Raw genomic sequence first — 11,358 nt, forward strand, 5'->3', positions numbered from 1 at the left:
CTAGAAGCCATCACAGTTTCTGGGTTTGGTTCTTTTTCCCAGAAAATTTTATGTAATGTATTTAGGAGCTTAACCTCGCACAGCCATCATTTCTTAGTACCTCAGGTTATCATGAATACATATATACAGTGGTAAGGTGTTGCAGGTTAGAGGACAGAAGTGACAAGCTGGAATTTGCTTGACCTAGGCATGTGCAGGATGTACCCAGGGCAGGGAGCAGAGGACAGCATTGACATCCCCCACCATCAGCACCAATTCAGGTCCACAAACACACTCTAACCCTCCCACCCAGTCTGCAGCTGCCTCCATGGACCCATAACTCCACAACAAGTGGGATGCCTCGCTGCTTTGAGTATCTGCTTCATCCTACCTCTGCCATGCCAATTTACTCCTCTTCCCTTCTGCGGTGTCAGGCAGGAAAAGCCCACAGGCTGAATGCAGAGGAGAGGGAGCAGCTGCTGGCAAACCTGAGAGCCGTGGGGTGGAACGAGGTGGAAGGCAGAGATGCCATCTTCAAGGAGTTCCACTTCAAGGACTTCAACCGGGTACGACCATCAGCGGTACAGTCTGACAACATGGGAAACCTGATTTGCAGAGCAGGGAGTCCCATCTGCAAGGATTAACCAAAGAAACCCCTCTGTGTTTCTCCTATAATGGAATGGCTGGGCAAGATAACCTGTCCAATACACCAAAGTGCTCAACCCAGCACACAGTGTGCCTGGGAAAAGCTCCCCAAAAAGAGGAAAACCCCTAGAAAACCCCAACAAAGATAAAGAACATCCCAGGCCTTAGATTTGGTTGGGCTTCTTGGAAACACGTGGTGTAAATAGCAATGGGGTGAAAAACAATATATTGCAAGGTAATGAGTTCAGAACTAATTTTTCTTCTTACCCCACTGGGCAGGCCTTTGGCTTCATGACTAGAGTGGCTCTACAGGCAGAAAAACTGGATCACCACCCTGAATGGTTCAATGTGTACAATAAGGTAAGAAAGAGGGATGGTGGGGGCAAACGGAGCTCTTCAGGGAACACAGCAAGTGCTGTTCAGATCAATGAGACCTCTTTCTTCAGATGCTATTCCCATGCCATATTGCAGCCAGCCTACAGCTATCACCTACAGATCCTTTCCTCCCTTTTTTTTACCTGTCCAGCTGAGCAGTAGCTGCCTGCACGCTGGTGCCAGAGTTGCTTTTGCTTTTATTTTTAAAATCAGTGTCAGAACTAGCGGCAAGGGGAAAAGCTTCTGGAGAAAGAGTGAGATGAGAAGTGGGCACAGCTGGCTGCTGCGACCAAGGCAGGGGTGGCAGTGACAGCTTGCAGCCAGGACAAGGTGTAGGAAGGGAGAAAAGGAGGCAGAATGCCAGATCACCTCTCCCACCCCAGGAAATATTGCCGGTAAGTCTGGAGAAAGTAATAGCACTACCTGCAACTGTCTGCAGCACTGGGGGAAACTTCTTGCTCTTTCTGCCAGCAACACTTGGTTGGTCTGTCTGTCTGGTTTAGGTTCACATCACCTTGAGCACCCATGAGTGTGGAGGCTTATCTGAGCGAGACATCAACTTGGCCAGCTTCATCGAGCAGGTTGCATCTTCTCTCTCCTGACTAAAGTGAGACACATGAAGCCAAAAATCAACTCTGCCGCTGCCACAACCCACACCTCACCTGGATGGGTACACCTAGAGCCTTCTCCCACTTCCAAGCTCCAAGGTCCAAGCTTCCAAGCTCCAAGGTCCTCAATTTAGATTGCCTAACACCATGCCAAACTCCCCGCCACAGCTCAGATGGATGGAGGCACTCCTGGGGCACCATGCACATACCCATCTCTGATCTTGCCTCTTCTACTTTTTAACCCTTAGTGAGCTTTGTGCTACCAGCCCACCAACTGCCGAGCCTCTGGGGCTTTCAGCAGCCGTGCCCTTTTACCAGGAGTCTTGTTACACAATTGCACCAGTAAATCTTTTCCCAAGCCTGACTGCATCCAGCCACTATGCCATTGTTTCTTTATCTATCAGAATATGCTTTCTATGTAAAACGTGGTATGTGAACCCTTTGGTTTCTCTCTAACGTACCAGCAACTGTGATGTGCAATTTGGTTATTACTGTAACCTCTCTTCAGCAGTATTATAAAAAGCAGGCGTGATCTCACCCCTATTGTAACTGACTTTTAGTAGGATACCAACTGAAAATGTTTACAAATAAAGATCTTGGTTAACCTGATGTCAGTTTGGAAGGAGGCCTCACTGTCAGAATTACACTAACAGGTTTTCCCAAGACTGGTTCTGGCCTGACTGCTCTCTCTGAAGGTGCTTCTGTCACGGAAAAGCTTCTTGATGAAGCAACACAGAGACATAGCATGTGCCTTCACAGGCCTGCGCCTCAAAGTGAACAGGGTCTGAAAGAGAATGAGATTATCAAAGCCTGAGCAGGTCAGGTAAAAACTGCTTGTGCTAAAGTGAGAAAGGTACCATAGCCAAGGCACAAACACAGAGAAGGCACAACCAAATGGCACAGAAGCAACCCAGCAATGGCTCAGGGGCTGCTTACGGTGGGATATCTCCCAAAAGAGGTTGCAGGTGGATTTGGTAGCCTAAGATCTTTACCCTGGTTACACAGTGATTTCTGCATTCAGTGAGTCTGCAGCCAAATTGCTGCATTTTCAGTCTGACAGGAACAATTGCTGTGAAACCAACAGTAGTTGCTTTCAGCCAAACAGTCTGGGAGAAACACTACACACACTCAATTCAGGTCTTTTTTTTTTTTTAACCCTTTAAAGTTCTATTAAGAGAAAATCCATAGGTCTTGAATTACAATTTTCAGCATCCTTGAACATCACACACAAGACGTAGCCACGGACAACACCTTTATCTTGATAGCCTCAGGCAGAGTTAATAAGATTCATAAGTCATTCTCCTTGCCACAGACTAGGCTGTGCATGAGCAAAGACCAGGAGTAATAGGTCCCCATTCATTCAAATGAGCATTGAAACAGAGAGTCCAGTAAGCCTCGATAGCTAAATGCACCGTTTTAATACAAACTAGGCCCATTTTCACCATCTCTTCAGCTATTTCAGCCTACAGTTTTACAGTGGCAAATTAGAGCAATACAGAATACTGCCATCAGATGAACTCGTCCTGTTTGTTCATTAAAAAGTCAATGTGTATTTATTGGGAAAGATATTACTGTGTTGGATGCAACGCTTCCACTTCATCCTCGCCCAAGTCATCAGAAAAGTGCAGATGAAATCCATGGCATGAAGACACACAGCTCTTCTTGGTCCATTCCACTGGATATTCTTCAGCCTAGTACCTAAGAGCACTCAAATCGCTTGGGAATGCTTTTTACAAGCAACAAATTCAGTTTCTTGCTTGGAAAACCTATCAGACGTCTCGCAGGAATTAACAGTCACGAAGATTCCTCAAGGTCTAAAGTACCATCCAGTTTCAGATCATAACCCAGTCCATAAAATTCCTTTCTTATTTCTTTTAAATAATTATACAGCCTGTTAATCGCAGTTTTTCTAGGACCATTTGGCATGATAAAGGAGATACAGATTACATGTTAGACGACAAGGATGAATAAAGACTACACACCAGTAAATTACAGTGGCCTATTCCTGACCAGAAGGTTACATTTACAGTAGAGAACAAATACACATAAAATAATTAAACCTACAAATATTACTAGTAAATGAAGTCCAGAATGGAATACATTGACTTACAAATAACATCTTCAAATACATCCAAAAATGTGAAATGGAGCACTGATCTGTTAGATCCATCTACTTCCTCAGAGGAGAATGCAACCAGGGAAGACAAGGGAGTTTCTCTCTCCTTCGCCCAACCCCAATCCATCCCCTCTTTCTTTTAAAGCAGAAACAAAAAGAGTACCTCCCTTTTTTGTTTTGTTAAATCTCGGTTCAAAAGAGAACCATCACAGTAGCCAGACGCTTAAAAGACTGTCTCCAAAGTACAGCAAACTCAGAGATGCAGTAATGGTCACATTGGCAAGACATTAATAGAATAAATAGGTCCAACAAAATGTTGACTGCCAGAGCTGGTAACACCATCAAGAGACTATCAGGCAACTCAGATGTGGTGTTTTCAAAAGGGCTGAGAGACACGCATGAAGTCATCGATTTAAGGGCAGATGGCCAAAATACTTTTGTCTCCTAGCACTGAGAATAAACCTGTTAAAAAGCAAGTATTCTTCCTGCAACCACTGGACCCAATGCTGCACTGGTTTGTGCAGTGGCTGGTAAGTAGCCTTCTCATCCGGGATAATTACTGTGCGAGTGTGTGCTTCGGCTGAGTTAAGCCAGCAAGGGTCTGCTTTGGGCTAACAAGCCCACCACAGCAGACACACAGATGCCTTCAGACGCCCTGCACAAGTGGCACGAAGTCTTCCCCCAGGCGTTGAACTCTGCCAGGGAAACTCTGCAAAAAGCTGAGAGGAAACATACGGGAAAGCCCTGCAGGAGTAACTCAACTGCTGTTTAATAACTCGAGAGATTCTGGCTTGTCCTTAAAGCTACAGCTGCCTCACGAGTTGCACTGAGAAAACTCTCTCACCATAGAGAAAATTCTCTCACCAGCAGAGAAAAATAGGAAGGGTGAGCCATATGCCCAAGGCCTGAATGCATCCAACTTGCTGCATCCTATCACCTACCTCTCAGAGCTATACCAGCATCTCTGTAACACTGTGAAGGGGATTTGGCTCAGTACAACCACTACTCTACCTGCTCGGAGGCCAGTCTGCCTTTGAGGTTTTTTTCAGTATAGTACCATAAGGAAAGAACTGCAGCAAATGCCACAGTTGACAACCGAACCCTCAGACTCTCCCTGGCATCCCACCAAAAAAAAGCCAGAGAAGCATCAAGGCACAATGGTGAATGCCCTTTTGAGAATGTGCCTTAAAAAGAATCAGTGCAAAGAGCAGAGATCACTACTATTACAAAAGTCACCCTTTTATACTACAAGATCATGGTAAAAAAAGGTCAGCTTTGGCGCCATCCGTTTGCACGTGAAGTCCCTAGGCATGACGCATGCCAGGGCCTGACTGACTCTACTACAGCATTGTGAGATAGTGCAAAACCTTCAAGTTACGAACACTGAAATCGCTGTTGTTGCACATCCTTCCAGAATTGTGCCTTCTAGGTGGTAAATGAGTGTCTTCCAGAAGAGGCAGAGAAGCAAAACGGATACTGCGTACCTAGGATTTTCAGTACCATCCAGTTCCTCTCCCTACGCCACCCGCTTAGTTTCTATTTCTGCTGTTATTCAAACCAAGAGATTCAAGAAAAGGATTTTGCGTTGGTTTTTTTCCCCTCAGCAGATATTGATTGCAGTCTCACAGAGATCTCCAGAGGGAATTTCAAAGAGAGTACATGACCATCTTTCCTTTGCCAATTTATCGGCTCTGCATTACATAGATGTAAGGCTCCCAGCACAGTCTGTTAAATGCGGTAGCTTGGAGAAATACTCAAAAGAAAACAAAATACTCAATTTATTTTCTACCTTCAACTTCTGGGAAGATTGAAGCTTTGGAACACAACATGAGAACTCAAATCTAACACTTGGTTGGACACCGGCTGAATACCAGGTCTGAGGAGAAGAAACAGCAAGGAATGAAGTGACACGCTGAATACCTGAGGAATCTGGAGTTGTGGAATGGACATTCAATTCACCATCAATAGTCATGATGAAAATAGGCAGGGGAGAGGGAAGAAAAGCCCTAAAACTGAAGTTGGGCATGAAAATAATGCAGACTTCAGAACAGAGTAAGACAGGGAAGGAAGTTTTCAAGATCAAGCCACCATCAGACCTGCAATTGTAGGAACAACGGCTTACTGCAGTCTCTTGCCCTAGGAAACCTTTAGAATCACCCCAGTGCTAGCTGGCAAGGCACCGATTGTTGCACTACAGTCAGTGGTGGCTGGGAGAGCCGTTCATGTGCTTTTCACTGCAAGGAACATCCGTGCTGTAGAGGCCGTCCAAGTACGCCTGAGAAATCTCCGCCACCAAGCTCCTGTCTGGGACGGACTGGGCCATTCCATAGATGGCTCCCTAAGCAGAGGAGAGGAGGTTGTTAATTTGTTAATGCCATCAGAGAGAAACACACTCACCCCAAACACACCCTCCCTATATGTTGGCCTCCTTACCATGCCTGTGGTCTTGGCGCTGAGGTTCTTCTTGATCTCCTTAATGCTGTCTTTGACATCCTTCAGGAACTGCTCAGCAACACCGGACTTTGTGTGCAACTGCGTAATGCAGAGATGGATGCTGGGCGGTCAGAGGAAAGAGGAGACATTATTCATCATGTCAAGTATGTACAGTTCCACATTTTCTGAGCAACTGACAGCAATTTAGCCCTTCCCTGGCCAGCGACAAGCACGTATCTCCTTATAGTAACATTTCAGTAGTGTGATGGGAGAAGAGTGTCCACTCCCTTCCAATTAAAGGTAATCCCAGCAAAACACTTGCTAGAACCAAGCTGCAGAGAGTTCAGCTCTTCTGTAAAATGGCAACTCCTCCTTCCTTCCTAACATCACTGTACACAGTCCAAGGTCTATACTTTTCTCACCTCATTCCGGGTACCCCCGGTGAGAAAGCAGCAGCCTGAAAGCACGGTGATATGGACCATCATTTCCCTCCCCTTCCTCTCCATCTTAGATAAGCCATCAGTCACCCACAGTGTGGAAGTTAGCACCCACCAGAAGCAAGCCCCCAGAATGGGGCTACTTGCACCTAAGCTACCACTTCAGTCTCTCTAGACTTCGCTTCATGCTAACTGCATGCCCAAAATTTTTTCAGTGCAGCTACATCTGAGAGCATTTGCCCCTTTTACCTTCATCTTCAGTGGGCAGCAAGAAGATACTAAAGGTAAATAAATCTACAAACCCTCAGTTAACTAACATTAGATAAAAGCCCTAGCTATTTGTATTTTTCTTCTTATATTAGACAGTGGTAAATAGAATAGGAGCATCAGCTCCATACTCTGCCAGGCTCATTAAAACTATTACTGCCTTGTCCTCACTGCAGTAACTGCTATACGTCAGCAATTACAAAAGTGAATCCTTCACTGCAGAGGAAAAGTCCACATACACTTTATCAGATATGGACAACATCACTCAGCAAATCAAGAGAGCTACGTGGCCTGCAGATGACCACCTTGTATACCCTGGCTACGCACATCACTCCACTGGTCTCCACAAACTCACCTTGGTGGGAACTGTAGGACATTTAAGTTCCATCCTTTTGCAGCCAAGAAATTAGATAATCGATAAATGTCAAAAGTGTCCGAACCAATGGAGAGGACAGACACCTCAGGCTTCCCAAAAATGAAGATGCTGTCAATTTTTCTCAACCTTAAAAAGAAGAAAAGAAGTAGCTGACTACAGTTACAGGGACCAGACTTTCTTTCTATCAGGAGCCTTAAAGGAAAAGCTACAGGAGGGCACAGATGACAGCACATCCCTACCAAAATATCATGCAACCAGCCCAGGCCGTTGGAACTTAAAAAGAGGCCCTAACATCAAGTACACTCAGGAAGAAATGGAAAAGAGGGAGGACAGAGAGGCAAGGGAAGACAGAGTAGCAAAGATCAGCTTATCAGCTCACATAGCAACACAAGCATCCTAACAAGAGAGAATATAACCCTTCTTTCATCATCTTCGGATTCCCCCTCAGCCATGGCCAAGGCAGAAGAAACTCTCAAAGCAAAGTCAGCTAAATAAAGATGTCAGCACCCCTCCTCTCTGTGCCTCTCTGCTCTCTGGCACAAGGCAACAACCTGGGCATAAACAAAGCATCTTCTCCCACAACTGCCCAGTGGATCCCCACCCAGCAGGTAACACGCTATAGCTTCTCCAGGGGGAAAAAACCCAAAACACTGCAAGAGAAACGAAAGCAGTTTGCAAGAAACAGTACTGAACAGGGTTAAAGAGCGTGATTAAAACACTAAGGCATGCACGTACTCTGATTCAAGGAAACGAGTCGTTTTAATGATCCTCTTCGTAGCCTCAATGTAGCCCGATTCCCCTATGTGCATCAGAGTTGCCCAGCACGCAGCTATGATTCCACCAGGCCTGGAGCCTGCCATGGAGGGGGAGGCGTATATGCCCCCTTGCCAGTCGGGTGCTACAAAGAACTGGTAGCTTCTGTACTTCTTGTCACTGTACAGCACCACTGAGGAGCCCTTGGGAGCATAGCCATACTGCAAGGGACACGAAAAGGATCAAAAAGCTGCAGGAGAGCACAGGAACTCATTCAAGCACTCACTGTATGCAGTCACCAAGATCCCACTTGCCCGTGCTCTGGCGCATTGCACAAAGCACCTGAATAGGGCAGCCCATATCCCTGCACTTCAGCACTGCTCCATGCAGCAGAGCAGAAATGTTGGAAGACATGGATGGCATGGGGAATTGCTCTCTGGAAATGAAAGCATTGGAAGACCTTTCTCTCCTCCTCCTTACCTTGTGGGTATCAGCAGAAATGCTCGTCACGCCTTTTACGCGGAAGTCAAATAGATGCTTTAGAGGGAACCCTGCCTTTTCCATGAAAGTAATGAGAAAACCACCCAGGCAGGCATCAACGTGGAAGGGGATTTTGTACTTCACCGCGAGCTGTGTGTGAACAAAAGATTCTGGTGAGTAACATGCAGTCAGGCAAGGAAATTATGTGGTCAGGGCACCCGAACTCCAGTCACCAAAAGGTACTCTGCATTTCAGTTAAATGTTTCCTGAACCCATTTGGAGCATCATGCCACTCTCAAGCCATTGATGACAGGAGATGTGGAAGGGCTGGCTACTTGTGGGATGCCTTCTCCTGCCTTCCACATGTTTGAAGATTGCCAGCAAGAGGAAAAACATTGCATTTTGGCAGTTTGCTGTATTTGCTTAAGAGATGCGACAACTTGGTCTGAAAGGAGTATCTGCAATAAAGTGTAAGGGCATGATCCAGGTCAGAGGCCCTGGCTGGTTACATACAAAATAAAGAACTGGAGCACGGAGAGAAAAATCAAGAGGAGTGTTTGAAAAATAAGATTCCCACCTTTTGACTCCTGCTCCCTCCATGCATTCCTCCAATTTCTGCACCAAGTTTGCTACAGCCAGTAGGCCCTAAATCAAAGCCCTTTCACCAAATGGACTATTTTGCTGTTATTTCCTCTTAGATACCAAAGAAGGAGCCTTTCTGGTTGGTCTTGCAGTGGGTGCAGCTGAGCTCTAAGTCACATACACAATACAGCAGAAGTTTATGGCACAGACTTGAGAGTTCATGCACAAAGGCTTGCTGCTTTGCCTTGCTGTGACACACCGCATGCACCATCTCAAATCCAAAATCCAGGCCCATGCAAACAGCTTTATGAAAACACCCAGAAGTAACTTCTGGTATTTAAAGCCCACCTTCTGACAGCAGTTACAGAGCACAAAAAAACCAGCCCATATTCCTCCTCACTTCCAAATCGTGTTCTACATACTCTGCTGTTGGTTAACGCCTGATTTGAGGACAGTAATACCTTTCCAACCAGCCTGCTCCTCCCACCAGACTCATTGGCTGGCATCCTGGAACCCCTCTGCTCTTCTGGTACATGCCGGTTTTATTGCTACAGCACCCAGAAGTCCCATGGGCACCCTACCTCTGCCACCTCTTCAATCGGGTCCATAATCCCATGCGGGAATTGGGGAGCGGAGCAGACCAGCATGGCTGTATTCTTCGAGATAGCTCTCCTCATTGCCTGAAGATTTAAAGAGAGAAGATGCTCACATTCCATTTACCAAGTGCTACCCTGCCAAAAAAGATAAAAAGTGAAAACATGCAGCATCTGGTCTTAAAAGAAAGCCTACAGAAAGCAAAGCAATGAGCTACAAGCATCAGCAGACACTGAATGAGTCATTTAACTCATCCACTTGGAACTACTGGAACACTTTTGTTCGCCCTTATCTGAAATCTGGGGCTATTTCTGAAATCCATAAATTATTTGATTCTAAATGAATCACAGGACAAAGGGATGGTTTACAGGCAATTATTTCAAACAAAACCTTATCTGCAATGACAGGTACATACTCCTGCCATTTTTCCTTATTTCCAGGAAGCATTCATCCCTCTCTATCCACTGACTTGCTAACGGGATAGGGAGATTTCCTGCTTTGATGCTTATTTCACACAGAAAGAGTGCGGTGCAGCCTAAAGCAATACCTGAACATCCACTTCCATAGCCTTGGTCAACGGTATGTGAACCAACTTCAGTCCAAAGTAGTGTGCTGCCTTGTCAAACGCTGCATGTGCACTGACCGGGACCAACCTAGAAAAGTAACACATTGCATATGTCAACCCAAGCCTTACTATGAACAGGAGGAGAAACTGAAAACAAAAAAATTCAACTTTTAGATATTTCTGTGTAACAGACACGTCACAATTAGGCCAATAGCATGTTCCAGCTAGCCAAGATGCCCAGGGAAGCTGTGGATGACCCTTTCCTGGAAGTGTTCAAGGCCAGGTTGGACAGGGCTTTGGGCAACCTGGTCTGGTGGGAGGTGTCCCTGCCCATGGCAGAGGGATTGGACTGGGTGATCTTTAAGGTCCCTTCCAATACAAACCATTCTGTGATTCTGTGATTCTAAAAAATCACACAGACTGAAAAATGTTGGGGAAAATGCTCTCTGGGACACTTGAGGGCCACGTGCTGTTCTGAACTAAAAATTATGGACACTCAGAATTACAGAATATTAGGAGTTGGAAGGGACCTCTGAAGATCATCCAGTCCAACCCCCTGCCAGAGCAGGATCACCAGACCAGGTCACACAGGAACACGTCCAGGCAGGTTTTGAATGTCTGCAGAGAAGGAGACTCCACAACCTCTCTGGGCAGCCTGGGCCATGCTCTGGCACCCTCACAGTAAAGAGGTTTTTCCTCATGTTCACATGGAACCTCCTATGATCCAGTTTGCTCCCATTGTCCCTTGTCTTCTCTCTGACATCAGAGAGAAGAGCCTGGCTCCTTCCTCCTTTACAAATTTATAAACATGAATGAGGTCTCCCCTCAGTCTCCTCTTCTGCAAACTAAAGAGACCCAGCTCCCTCAGCCGCTCCTCATAAGGGAGATGCTCCACTCCCTCCATCATCTTTGTGGCTCTGCTCTGGACTCTTTCAAGCAATTCCCTGTCCTTTTTGAACTGAGGGGCCCAGAACTGAACACAATATTCCAGATGTGGTCTCACCAGGGCAGAGTAGAGGGGAAGGAGAACCTCTCTGACCTACAACCACCCCTTCTGATACACCCCAGGATGCCATTGGCCTTCTTGGCTCAAGGGCACATTGCTGGCTCATGGTCATCCTGCTGTCCACCAACACCCCCAGGTCCTT

General features: G+C 46.1%; 2 protein-coding genes across 2 annotated transcripts in view; one reads left to right on the forward strand and one right to left on the reverse strand.

Moving 5' to 3' along the window:
* Nucleotides 1-413: 413 nt before the first annotated feature.
* Nucleotides 414-1,601, forward strand: PCBD1 (pterin-4 alpha-carbinolamine dehydratase/dimerization cofactor of hepatocyte nuclear factor 1 alpha; the record flags this gene model as incomplete). The annotated part of the gene is made up of 3 exons (XM_010193970.1): nucleotides 414-545; nucleotides 904-984; nucleotides 1,503-1,601. Coding segments are annotated over 3 exons (312 nt in total), but the record flags the coding sequence as incomplete, so codon positions are not given.
* A 3,823-nt stretch (nucleotides 1,602-5,424) lies between these two features.
* SGPL1 (sphingosine-1-phosphate lyase 1) overlaps nucleotides 5,425-11,358 on the reverse strand; it is a gene marked incomplete at its 5' end in the record, with an annotated part of 18,056 nt that continues 12,122 nt past the window's right edge. The window contains 7 exons of the mRNA XM_010193971.1: nucleotides 5,425-6,061; nucleotides 6,157-6,277; nucleotides 7,216-7,362; nucleotides 7,972-8,210; nucleotides 8,470-8,619; nucleotides 9,633-9,731; nucleotides 10,193-10,298. Coding sequence (XP_010192273.1) covers nucleotides 5,921-6,061; nucleotides 6,157-6,277; nucleotides 7,216-7,362; nucleotides 7,972-8,210; nucleotides 8,470-8,619; nucleotides 9,633-9,731; nucleotides 10,193-10,298 — 1,003 coding nt within the window. The remainder of the gene's footprint in view (nucleotides 6,062-6,156; nucleotides 6,278-7,215; nucleotides 7,363-7,971; nucleotides 8,211-8,469; nucleotides 8,620-9,632; nucleotides 9,732-10,192; nucleotides 10,299-11,358) is intronic.

This window comes from Mesitornis unicolor, unplaced genomic scaffold, assembly GCF_000695765.1.
Source record: "Mesitornis unicolor isolate BGI_N332 unplaced genomic scaffold, ASM69576v1 scaffold10251, whole genome shotgun sequence".
In the NCBI taxonomy this organism is placed as follows: Eukaryota; Metazoa; Chordata; class Aves; order Mesitornithiformes; family Mesitornithidae; genus Mesitornis; species Mesitornis unicolor.